The following is a 13,541-nucleotide window of genomic DNA, read 5'->3' on the forward strand; positions in this document are numbered from 1 at the left end:
AAAACAAACACACACACACACACACACACACACACACACACACACACAACGTGAAGTACATGCAAATTAGTGTAGTAAAAACAGCATTGACACATGCAGCAAGCTATAAAGTCTTACTGTAGGACGTAAGTGCCCCTGCTCTCGAGTGAGACAAGTCAAAATTGTATAGATGTCAGTTTTCCCCAAGGCAGATTGTGTTTCCAATTAAAAACCCCAAGATTTCCATAGAACAAGCTGCTCCTATAGTTCACCTGGAAAATAAAATGCCAAAAATCTGCCAAGAAAGTTTGAAAAAGAGTGGAGGAGGCCTGCACTATCAGCTCTCAAAATATTCCATGGAGCTGTGGTAATGAAAACAGTGTCATATGACACAAGAATAGACAAATAGATCAATGGACCAGAATAGAGATATGGGAACAAGTCTAAATATTTCATTGGAAACTTGACATATATATATATTTTGTTTGTTTGTTTGTTTTTTTAGAGAGTGGAAAAGAGAGGGAAAGACAGAGAGAAACATCGATGTAAGAGAAACACATCAATTGGTTGCCTCCTGCATGTGCCCCGATCAGGGCCGGGGAGGAGCCTGCAACTGAGGTACATGCCCTTGACCAGAATTGAACCTGGGACCCTTCGGTCCACAGGCCGACATTCTATCCACTGAGCCAAACCAGGTAGGGTAGAAGCTTGATATGTATTTAAAGTGACAGTTGAAATCAGCAGTGAAAGGATGGGCCATTTATGGTGGAAGGACAGGTAGGTAACTGTTAGGGAAAAAATTCATTTACTTCTCATCCTTTACAGAAATAAGTGGATTTAGGGCAATATATTTTTAAAGATGGCAGGAGTAATAGAAGAAAATGTTGGGGAATATATTTATAATTGGGTGTTAGGATAGCTCTTTTTAAAACGAAGTGCAAAACACAAAGGTTTTACTAGAAAAACACTAACAAATTTAGACACTATATAAAAGTTATATAAGACAAAAGATAAAAATGAAGATATACGATAGACTGGGCGGAAACCTTCGCAACATAATATATAATGACTTCCTGTAGAGGTGATAAAACAATACCTACAAATCAAAAGGAAAAAAATGGACAAAGTACATGGACAGACAATTCACAAAAGAAATACAAATAATTAATAAATATATGAATCAGGGAAATGCAAATAAGAAACTGTTTTCACCATAGATTGGGTCAAACTTAAGAAATACGAATTGAAATAAAATACCCATTTTTTGGCTTATCAAAGTGGCCAAAAAGTAAAAGATTGATAACACCAATTACTGATGAGGGTGAAGAAAACAACAGGTACTTTCATGCATAATTGGTGGGAGTGTCGATTAGTCTATCTTTTTCTAAAAAAAATATTTTTATTGATTTCAGAGAGGAAGGGAGAGGGAGAGAGAGAGATAGAAACATCAGTGATGAGAGAGAATCACTGATTGGCTGCCTCCTGCATGCCCCACACTGGGGATCACGCCCACAACCTGGGCATGTGCCCTGACTGGGAATCGAACCGTGACCTCCTGGTTCATAGGTCGACACTCAACTACTGAGCCACACCGGCCGGGTGATTGCTCTGTCTTTTGAGAGAGGCGATTTCGTGGTCCTCTACAATGTGAAATGTACATAGCTCTCAGTTCCATTCACATGCTCCAGGCCCACTCCTTACTACCTCAGGGTAATGAGTCCCCGCCTCTTTCCAGCATGGTGCCAGGCCCGGGAGGTACAACAAGCCGCCAGGCCTCCAGGCCTGAGAAAGGCCAGGCCCAGATCTGACCGCATTCCTTCCACCACACACTCTGCGAGCCCAAACCAGTCGCAGGCAGCCTGCGCTCATGCAGGGTGGGGAGGTTTCTAGGTCCCGTGGGAACGAACAGCCTGTGGGGACAGGAATAGGTGGAACTTGGCAGCTATGTTTTCAGACAACTACCACGCAGGTAGTTAGAGTAAAGCATATTCCTCCATGTACCTTTTCTGTGGCATCTCTTAAGTGCTTGTGTGTTTATATACATTTCTAAGTTTTTCATTGTTTTGGCCCATATTTCCTCCCTTAACTAGGCCAGGTGCCTAGGCACCGATTCTGGGTGGTTTTTTTTGCAACTTTTTTGGTACGTGGATGAGTTACATAAACACCGAAAAGCCCCACCACAGTAAAGGCTGCCCACAGTTTCAATTTTGTAAACCCTGGTGGTGTGTTACTGGGAAGTCAGTTAAAAAGCAGTGTTGCCATGACTGGTTTGGCTCAGTGGATAGAGCATCAGCCTGAAGACTGAAGGGTCCCAGGTTCGATTCCGGTCAAGGGCATATACCTTGGCTGCAGGCACATCCTAGGTAGGGGGTGTGCAGAAGGCAGCTGATCGATGTTTCTCTCTCATCGATGTTTCTAACTCTCTATCCCTCTCTCTTCGTCTCTGTAAAAAAATCAATAAAATATATTTTTAAAAAATTAAAAATAAAAAGCAGTGTTTGATCAGTAGGTGGTAATTGTCATAAAACTAAAGATTGTTTAACTTCCACTGTGCACAGCTGAACTGAGAAGGTCTCGGGATCCCGAGGCAGTTGCTTAGAGACACACACACACACACACACACACACACACACACATACACATGCGTGTATGTACATATCTTGACAATTTTATCCCAGTCAATTTTAATTCAGTCTGAAAATGATGCTAAATAGCCTGAAAGAACACAGTAGCCAGACTCCAATCATGCTACAGCCGAATTCACATTGTTAGGGTGCATATTATTTTGTCAGTATCTCTATATATAAAAGCCTAAGCAATTGTTATGACCTGTCGACTAGTCGCTATGATGCACACTGACCACCAGGGGGCAGATACTTAATGCAGAAGCTGCCCCCTGGTGGTCAGTGCTCTCCCAACCTCCCGTGGCTGACCAACCTCCCACTGTCCCTCGCCCCGGCTGGCCGGCCCCAATCAGCCCCAATGGGGACTAGACGAGATGGCCCTGATGGCCCCAATTGCCGGCCAGGCCGAGGGACCCCACCCATGCACGAATTCGTGCACCAGGCCTCTAGTCTCTTATAAATGCCTTCATCTGCTTTCCTAACGCCGTGGTTTCTGCTCTGAGATTTGGACCTGTGGTCAGTGGCTTCATGTTGGCAAGTGGCTTCATGTTCTTGGGTCTTAAAATACTCTTCCCTCTCCTCCCCATCCCCAAAGAGGAAGCTCCTCTGGGAACTGACTTGCTTCAGGTGATAGCTTCACATCTCTTAAGTTTGTGTAGATTTAATGAATTACCAAAAAAAAAAAAGGAGCAAACCAGGTTTAATTTAAGAAGAGTTTCTAGGCCCAGCCGGCACGGTTCAGTGGTTGAACATCAACCTATGAACCAGGAGGTTGCGGTTACATTCCTGGTCAGGGCAGATGCCCAGGTTGCGGGCTCGATCCCCAGTGGGGGATGTGCAGGAGGCAGCCGATCAATGATTCTCTCTCATCATTGATGTTTGTCTCTCTCTGTCCCTCTCCCTTCCTCTCTGAAAACAATAAAATATATATATGTATATAAATACAATTTATTTTAAAGAAGGAATTCTGGGATCATCTGGCCTGATGGAAGTGATGGCATGAATTGACAAATAGGTTAAGGCAAACTGTTGATAGAATGCCCACCACTGGGATACAATGCAGAGATGAAGGATTGGTGTCATTACCATTTTATGATATAGGGATCTAGTTTATATAAAACATAAACCCTGCTCTAACCAGTTTGGCTCAGTGGATAGAGCATCAGCCTGCGGACTCAAGGATCCCAGGTTCGATTCCGGTCAAGGGCACATCCCCAGTAGGGGGTGTGCAGGAGGCAGCTGATTGATGTTTCTAACTCTCTATCCCTTTCCCTTCCTCTCTCTAAAAAAATCAATAAAATATATATTTAAAAAAACACACACATAAACCCTGGCCAGCCATCGCGCTTGGGCTCAAAGCTGCAGAAGAGAAACCAGTAGCCTTTTCAGTAAATGGGATCCTCTTGCACTGTGGTTGTGAAATGTAAACATTTCCTAAATGCCATGTGGAGTGTCTCGTTTTCCCAGTCATTAGCTTGTGGGTTTTGAGCTTTCTACCCAAGGACCAGTCACTCCAAGTTTTCACGAAGGACAGTTGTTAAGGTGGCGTCATGCCTTGGGTAGGCTAACCAGCCTTTATCCTTCAACAGTTCAACCAATATTTACATTGCTCTGCTCTTCCAGTGCATTCTGTGGGTCTTACAATGCCCTCCCACCCCCGACACACGCGCCCCAGGCACTCACAGGCTCTTAGAAGAGTTTGCAGCCCTTTCCAGTGTAACAGAGCAGGTTTGGTGAAAGGAGTAACCGCTGCAGCCGTGGACTGTGGTGTTAGGGGAGCAAAGAAGTGAGCATTAGTGAGTGTGGGCTCTGTGCTACTGCTTTATGTACATTCGCTCATTTGATAAGGAGGCTGACCCTGTCACGTAGCACTTGTTTATAATGTATCAAATGTTCTTTTTATTCTTTTTATTCTACGTTATGGAAATTCTATGTTGAATTACTGAACACCCTAAATTTGAAATCCCGTCCAGATAAGCATGTCCTGGCTGATTTCTAAAGCTAATCTGATGCAGGATGTATTAATAAATGGGGGAGGGGGTAAATCATGGCATGGATGTAAGGTTTTAAAAAATCTCATTTATGTTTAGTGTACAGAATTTGTCCGGAAAAATCTTTTTTTTTAAAAATATATTTTATTGATTTTTTACAGAGAGGAAGGGAGAGAGACAGAGAGTTAGAAACATCGATGAGAGAGAAACATCGATCAGCTGCCTCCTGCACACCCCGCACTGGGGATGTGCCCGCTGGCATGGATTAAGGTTTTAAAAAATCTCATTTATGTTTAGTGTACAGAATTTGTCCGGAAAAATCTTAAATCGTTTTAAAGACTTTTGCTCAAAGGTTTTTGAGAGCATTATTCAAGGAATGTGGAGAAAATTGACCTCTCGTCTCCTTCTTTCTTAGATACATTCCGCCACTGATCTGGGGGAAAAGTGGACACATCCAAACAGCTTTGTATGGGAAGATGGGCAGGGTGAGGTCGCCACACCCGTATGGGCACCGGAAGTTCATCACCATGTCCGATGGCGCCACTTCGACCTTCGACCTCTTCGAGCCCTTGGCTGAGCATTGTGTTGGAGGTGAGCGAGTGTAGGTCGTAGGATCTGGCCATCACTCAGAGAAGGAGCACTCGTCAGTGAGGGAGCACTGTGTGCACACACACTCCTGCTACCGCTCTTACCAGGCATCGCATCCAGGGCCTGGTAAGAAATCTGCTGAGATACATCACGTGGGAGCACCTGGCAAGGCTTACGTCCGCCTGGAGCCGGTCACCATGTACAGCTCGCAGTTTCTAATCCTCTTGTGAGAGACAGAGCTTGGTGCAAAGGGATGAGGGAGAACTCGGAGCCCATGCTCCCCAGGACCAGGCCTCTGGCTTGATGACAGCAGCAGAAGCCGAGCTGTCGTACGTGCTTTATATGTGCTATCATCTCATTTAATCCTCAGCAGGTGGGAGCCTTATTGTCCCTACGTTACTGATGGCGGAGCTGAAGCTTAGAGACGCAGTGTAGGCTGGTGGTGTTGGTTGGAAAGCAGCAGATAAAGGCTCCCAGGTACCCCTTAGGTTTCCATGCACAATAAGACACATTAAGGTCTATGTATCAGGGAGGGGCCTGGGATGCCTGTTTCTCACAGACTCCTCTTATTTCCATTGCTCTGTCCAGCTGCACAATGAATACTCATAAAATGCTTCACAGTGAGGGCTTGGAGGAAGTGGAGTTAGATGGCAGCCCCATCTGAATGCCATTCCGGCCGGAAGAGAACATGTCTTTTGAGTTCTGTAGTGTGCAGAGGCACCCAGTTTTGTTTTATAAAAGCTCGAGCAATATTTATGGGTGGCCTGGCAGGCGTGGCTCAGTGGTTGAGCATCAACCTATGAACCAGGAGGTCATGATTCGATTCCCGGTCAGGGCACATGCCCGGGTTTCGGGCTCGATCCCCAGTGGGGGGCGTGCATGAGCAGCCGATCCATGATTCTCATCATGGATGTTTCTCTTTCTCCCTCTCCCTTCCTCTCTGAAAACAATAAAAATATACTTTTAAAAAATTTATGGGTAGATTAAACACACTATAACTCTCAATTACTTAAAGTAAAAGAACTGCTGAGTAGCTAGTGACGAAAGGTTACTTTATGGTCCCTCTGTCTGAAAGGCTCGTCGCCAGACTTGCACGTGGCTGCCTCCTTTTGTCATTCAGGTCTCAGCTCCAATGCCCTCTCCTCAGAGGCACGGTCCCTGCCTCCCCTAATGAGTGTTTCCTTCCCAGGAAATCCCTCATGCCTTCCCACGTCAGTGCTGGAGGGCACCTGCCACTCTCTAAACTTATTTGTGTGGTTGTTTATTATCTGTCTGCCGGAATGTACGACGCCCCTGAGTCCAGGCGGCAGATTCCCAATAAACAGTCGCAGAAGGAATGAATAAATGATAGGTTAGGAGTTCACCTTGTGTTTGTAAGTCTCCCAGCTGATCTTTCAAATATTTATGTCTCTGCCATGCCCACTGACATGTTTTTCTCTCTTGTTTCTAATACTCCTACTTCTTCTACCAAGAAAGCACCAAATGTAATTTAACCAGCCTGCTCTTTCCCCCTGGACGGAGGAGGAAAGTGGAAAAGGGAAGCACTTAGATTCTTTGCTTTACTCATTCATGTCCTTCTATCACCCCTGTCCCCACAAAGGGTGGATGGCGGTGGGTCTGGGGAAGAGAGAATTCCCATCCAAGAAATGCTCTAAGAAAAACAGCCCATGTTTCCTTTTATGATTTGTTTCTGATTTTTATCTACAAAAGGAATAAATACTCATTTTAGAAAGTTTAGATAATACAGAAACTTTTTTTTTTTTGGAGAGATTGGGAGGGAAGGGGAGCAGACAGAGAGAGAAACATCAATGTGAGAGAGGCACATCAATTGGTTGGCTCCCACACGTGCCCTGACCAGAGCCAGGGATCAAGCCTGTAACCGAGGTATGTGCCCTTGACTGCGACCAGAGCCAGGGATCAAGCCTATAACTGAGGTACGTGCCCTTGACTGGGAATCGAACCCGTGACCCTCAGTCCAAGTGTTGATGCTCTTAATCACTGAGCAAAACCGACTAGAGCAATACAGAAACATTTTTGAAAGAAAGCACGAATCACCTATAATCCCACCACCCAGCATACCATTGTTAACATTTTATTTATTCCCATTCTGTACATTGTTTTTCCAAAATTTGAATTAGTAGACATTATAAGTATTTTCTCTTGTCACTAGAAGTCTACACTGTACATTCATTGTTTGGCAAATGTACAAGTGTATATTTAGGATGAATACCTGCAAGAAAAGTTGTTGGATCAAAGAGGTCTGTGCAAATCATTCGATCATTTGTTCATTCATACAGAATTTCGTACAGAAATTAAGAGTAATGTTCAGCCCTAACTGGTTTGGCTCAGTGGATAGAGCGTTGGCCTGCGGACTGAAAGGTCCCAGGTTCAATTCCCGTCAACGGCACATGCCCAGGCTGCAGGCTTGATGCTCAGTGTGGGGCGTGCAGGAGGCAGCCAATCAATGATTCTCTCTCTCATCATTGATGTTTCTATCTCTCTCTCCCTCTCCCTTCCTCTCTGAAATCAATAAAAATATATACATTTTTTAAAAATTAATGTTCAGAAACTTGTTTAGCAACTTGGCAGAATAGTTTTATATCTATTGAGTCTAATAATAAAAAATTGAGATTTATGTGTGGGGTTTTTCTTTCACTTCATTTTTCTAGTAAACAATTTTTATTGTATATTTCAAAAGTGTCTGTCCATGACAGATTGGCCATTTTAAAAACTTGCCCTTCCCCATAAACAGTTTGAGAGGCAGCTCCAGCTAGAAGGGAAAAATATCCTTTCCCAGAGAATTGAGGGAGAGGATGTGTGTTAAATTTCCTCCTACTGTTTTCTAAGCCAGTGACGTGTAATCGTGTCCTGATTTATTGTGTCGCTGATTATTTATGGATATACTGGGATCTCTCTCGCCACCCTGCAGATGACATCACCATGGTCATCTGTCCTGGGATCGCCAACCACAGCGAGAAGCAGTACATCCGAACCTTTGTTGACTACGCCCAGAAAAATGGCTACCGGTGCGCTGTGCTCAACCACCTGGGCGCCCTGCCCAACATTGAACTGACCTCGCCACGCATGTTCACCTACGGTGAGTAAGCAGGGGCCAAGGCACCTGGGTCTCCTGGTTTCTGTCCCCACTGCGAGTGCGCTGTGACTCCCGCCTGCCTCTTCTCAGTGTAGAATTTGTGCCAGTCTTCAAGAGACGGTGGCACAGCCCTGGCCGGTTTGGCTCAGTGGCTAGAGCGTCAGCCACCTGTGGACTGAAGGGTCCCAGGTTCGATTCCAGTCAAGGGCATGTACCTTGGTTGCGGGCACATCCCCAGTGGGGGGTGTGCAGGAGGCAGCTGATCAATGTTTCTCTCTCATCGATGTTTCTGACTCTCTATCCCTCTCCCTTCCTCTCTGTAAAAAAATCAATAAAATATATTTAAAAAAAAAAAAAAGAGAGAGAGACGGTGGGACACACAGACGGGCCCTGAACCACCCCATCTCACAGGGGCAGAAACTGAAGGCGGGGGGAGGGAGTCGGCTTTTGTTTCTGCACCTAATGTCATGATTAATTTTTTAAAATATGTTTTTATTGATTTCAGAGAGGAAGGGAGAGGGAGGGAGAGAGAGAGAAACATCAATGATGAGAGAGAATCATTGATCAGCTGCCTCCTGCACGCCCCCCCGGGCATGTGCCCTTGACTGGAATCAAACCTGGGACCCTTCAGTCCACAGGCCGACGCCCTATCCACTGAACCAAACCAGCTAGGGCCTAATCTCTTTTTAAAAAGACACCAGTCATATTGGGTTAGGCCCACCCTAACAACCCCATTTTAACGTCATCATCTTAAAGGCCCTTTCTCCAAGTGCAGTCTCATTCCGAGGTCTTGGTGTGCTCTCACGCCCCATGATTCAGACGCCCCTCTTACCCAGCTCACGTTGGTGACACACCCCTGTGCCAGGCCCAGGCCTGGTGTGCAGGACACAGCGATGACTCAAAGTCTCCAGCCACACGGAACAGCCGTCTCCAGGCCCTTGCCTCGGAACCTACTTAGTCATGTTAGTGACATTTGAAACAGTGGTTTTCGGGCAGCCTTAACTCTGCCTTTGTTTGGGGGGGAGCTTGAGGAAAAAGGACTTTCCTCTTCCCAGCTGGTTGCCTCTCCAAGGTGGCCCTGTCGCCCTCATCTCGCTCAGGCCAGGTTGGTGTCTCATATTTCATCGTGGCTTTAAGAAGCTGCAGCAGGATTAGAGCCCTAAATCTTGTTACTGGTGCTAATCCCGTAGGGATTAGATACCTAGAACCTCATTAAAATCCTCCTGGTATTCAAAACCAGATTGCCAAGGCTCTTAGTGAACCGGCCCAGGGAGGGGCCCGCAGACACTGAGGCTTCGGTAACTGACATCAGGCGGAGACCCCGGGAAGACCCGGCCTCTACGAGAAGGCGGGTCCTGGGGCTGGGCAGACACACGTCCTTGCCTGTCCCTGGCCGGGGAGAGCGGCAGCTCTTCACCAAACACCAGCAGCTTGTCCGGCATCAGGCAGGGCTGGCCCTTGATCCAGATCAGACCGTTTGCATTTAATTACACCGAGCCTCCCAACGTGCCAACCCAATTAGCCATAATTGCTCCTCAGCGGTGCGGCAAACCCAGGGTTTGTACCTGCCCCAGTGACATCCCAACATCTGCTCCAGGTCTCAAATAATTAGTCTCAAACCTGAGTAAAGGAAGATGTGTCTAAAAGGAATCAGATGGTGAGAAAGCAAGACTTTTATTTAAAAATAACCGTGTTACTTATTTTTAATAGCCAGTGCAAAAGTCCGAATACAGTGGGGCCTTGACTTACGAGTTTAATTCGTTCCGTGACCGAGCTCGTAACTCAAATTACTCGTATGTCAAGTCAAAAAGTGAACGAGTGAGACACGTGATGCTGGGCTGATGTTGTGGCGTTCACTGTGACGTTCGCTGCGCCAACTAGCGGTGGGGTATCTGAAGCTGGCTCGTAACCCGAATTTTAGCTCGCCACTCAAAGCAAAAAATCGGCCGAGAGACGGCTCGTATCTCGAAAAACTCGTTAGTCGGGACACTCGTAAGTCAAGGCCCCACTGTACAATGAGTAAAACTATGTCCCGTCCCACTCCAGCCCCCCCGCCGCCTCCTCCCCGGAAAATTAATGTCTGCTACAGTTGTTCAGCGATCATTCAACCAGACACGTGTGCACATATAATCCCTTTAGAGCCCAAGTACACACGTGCGATGGTGCCAGTCCTCCTCTGCCCTTGTTTTTGCCCCTCAGTAAGATGGCATGGAGTCATTCCACATCAGCAGGTCAGACTCGGTGTCTTTTTCACAGCAATTTAGTCCTCTGTGGACGGAAATGTAGGTTGCTTCCAATCCTTTGCTGCTACAAACAGGGCTGCACTGGACATCCCTGCTCTCATATCTTTGCACACACGTGTGCATCTGTACGTACATCTGCAGAGTAAAGTCCCCAAAGGTGTAATTGCTGGACCAACGATCTGTACTTTTTAAAACAGGCACAAAATCCGAACTCTCTTTACGCTGGTCTGTCGTGCACATGTTTCTTGCCACAGCCCCTAACGTTCTCTGTGAGGTTTTATTTTAGGCTGAGTCTGGGGTCGGGCCTTAGAAGGGTCCTATGCATCCCTTCACCCATGTCTGGCCACCAACCTGCTCCTCTAAACAGAGCTGCTGAGACCTAACATGGCTTCACCCGCTTCCCAGGGGGCCCCGTTGAGATCATTCCTCCTGGGCAAACTAGGCCCTCACACCTCTCTGTCCATAGGTCTCCTGTGTGTGTGTCTGAACGGGCCACCTCCCTCGGCCCCCTGTCCTTACGTCACCAGGAGCACTTGATCCTAATCCCACAGAGCATCGGGCCATCCCTCTGGACTGAAGCTTGTCTTTCCTTCCCTCTCCCCAAGAAGATCCCGTTAATAACAGCCACCTGGTACTTTTCTTAACCCCACGAATCACTGTACAGATGGGTACAGCACCCCGTCCTATTTGTAGCCTAAGAAGCTGATCCCAGAGGGTTTGTTCTTGCGGCTGCTTCATCTGTGGGCGAACACGTGTGCTCCTGCACTCTCTGAACCTCTCTTGATTTCCATGCAGTCCACGCAGCCTTCTCACAACCCGCCTTTGAAGGAGCATTACACGTGTGTGATACCTGGTACCTTCCTTCACAGGCACTACTAACGCCATGCTTCCTCTTATCCTGGGGGATCTGGAAACTTCTCTCTCCAGGGGCCAAAGAGACCTGTCTGACTCTCTCTCTCTCTTCTCACACACACACACACACACACACACACACTTCTCTCTGTTAATATCTTGGCATCCGTTTAGTAACCCCTACCCCTGTATCACATTTTCTCCAGTCTCTCTTGTCGCACCCGATATGACGCCGTGTCCTCACCTTTCTGCCCACAGGCTGCACCTGGGAGTTCGGAGCCATGGTCAACTACATCAAGAAGACATACCCCCTGACCCAGCTGGTCGTTGTGGGCTTCAGCCTGGGCGGTAACATCGTGTGCAAATACCTGGGGGAGACACAGGCGAACCAAGACAAGGTCCTGTGCTGCGTCAGCGTGTGCCAGGGGTACAGCGCACTGAGGTGAGCCACCCCACCCCGGGCCCCCACTCCTGTCTCCCATCGGGCCCTTCCGTTAGCACGTGTTTGCTGAGATGTCCCAGTACACCTGACGCTGCTTCACAAAGCCCCCGGGAGGTGCTGTGGCGGACCGAGCGGAGGTTTCTGGGTTGTTGTTTGCATGTCATGCACAGGAGTGGCCCTATCAGACCCTTCAGCCTGGGATGTGCGGCTGTATTAGGACCAGATCTGTAGCTGAATGAGCCGAAGCTCCCTTCCAGCGGCCGTTTCCCTGTGGAGTCTGTGGAAAGCCTTCCTCTGTTTGTGCTGCAGGAGTTTTGCACGACGGAGGGGTTAGGAAAGGGCACTGGATACGGGCTAACCAGTGTCCAACGGCTGGGCCTTATGACCCCAGATCCCTCCTGTCCACGGAAGAGTCGGGTCTCGGGTGGCGTCTGGAAGGGATCTGTGGCAGTCATTTCAGCTGTGCCTTACCCTCAAGCATTCCTCTCTCAGGTGTCCTAGGCAGCAGCACAAGGGGGTGACCTGCTGGGGAAAGGGTTGTCTCGCCCCTCGCTCTCCTGGCAGCAGAGCCCGGCAGGATGAGCCTGGGAGGGGTTACTGTCTGCTCAGAGTCCCCCCCCCCGCCAACCCCAGATCGGTGGCGTCCCAGTTCTCTCTGGAGTCACCACACACACACACACACACAAACACACACTCACACACACACCTCCAAACTCTTCAAATGCATGCATATTGTTTCCTGCGCTCACTCTTCATTATAACGTCTTTAGTGTTACTGATGGGTACGACGGATTAGAAAGTGAGTCAGCCACTGCTCATGATCATCATTATTCACTGTAAGATAAGAGTCGGTTCAGATCAGGGGTCACAAAGGCCAGTCTGGTGAACGGTGACAGTCTCACTCCATGGAGACTTACTTGGGAGATTGTGTTAGTAGTAAATTCACCCCTGGAGATTCTGACTCATGAACCTGGAGCCTGTGGCCAGGAATCCGCATGTGGACACATTTCACGGCGACTCCTGATATTTAGCCACGTGTAGCAGTCACTGGGCTGGGACCTCGGTGGTCTCTCCAGCTCTAGTTGGCAGGACTAGGTGAGCCCCCTCTTCCTCCTGTTGGGGACCCTCCTCTCTGTCCCCCTTACTCTCTGGAGGGCCAGCTGAAAGGACCTGTGCCTTGGTCTTGGCTTGACTAGAAAGAACCAACTCCAAGTTCACAGCCATCTTGTAACCAGAGTAACCAAAGTCCCTCCTGCCCAGTCCCTGGGACAGCAGAGAGGCGAGCAGAGGCCTGCCCGGGGCTCAGGGGAGCAGCCTGGCCCGAGAGCTTCGGCTGCTCTCCCCGCCACGTGGTCCAGTTTTCGGCAAGCCTTCGGTCATCTGGAAAATCCTGAACCAGGCGCTGTGAAATCACTGTGAACACCGGCTTTGTGTTCAGAGAGCAATGGATTTGATACGTAGGGACGTGGGACGTTTCTTTTCCTGCGTTTTTCAATGAACGAAATCATTTTTCATTTTGCGGCAGTAGCGCCACCTGCTGTTGGCAAGAGCACCCGATCAGCACATTGGGCAAACGAAGGTGTTGGAATTGAGGCCAAGAAGGTTTAAGAAACTGAGACCCTAACTTATGGCTGCTAGAGGAGGGTGGGGGGATGAGCAAAAACGGCGAAGGGAATCAGAAGTACAAACGTGCAGTTATAAAACATAATTATGAGGATGTAGGTGCAG

General features: G+C 47.8%; 1 protein-coding gene across 3 annotated transcripts in view; it reads left to right on the top strand.

The window, feature by feature from the left end:
• ABHD2 (abhydrolase domain containing 2) overlaps positions 1-13,541 on the top strand; it is a 67,210-nt gene that overhangs the window by 40,862 nt on the left and 12,807 nt on the right. For all 3 annotated transcript variants that reach the window (XM_005886529.2, XM_005886530.2, XM_005886531.2), the window contains 3 exons: positions 5,010-5,185; positions 8,112-8,279; positions 11,630-11,813. In XM_005886529.2, coding sequence (XP_005886591.1) covers positions 5,010-5,185; positions 8,112-8,279; positions 11,630-11,813 — 528 coding nt within the window. The remainder of the gene's footprint in view (positions 1-5,009; positions 5,186-8,111; positions 8,280-11,629; positions 11,814-13,541) is intronic.

Source organism: Myotis brandtii, unplaced genomic scaffold, assembly GCF_000412655.1.
Source record: "Myotis brandtii unplaced genomic scaffold, ASM41265v1 scaffold988, whole genome shotgun sequence".
Taxonomy (NCBI): Eukaryota; Metazoa; Chordata; class Mammalia; order Chiroptera; family Vespertilionidae; genus Myotis; species Myotis brandtii.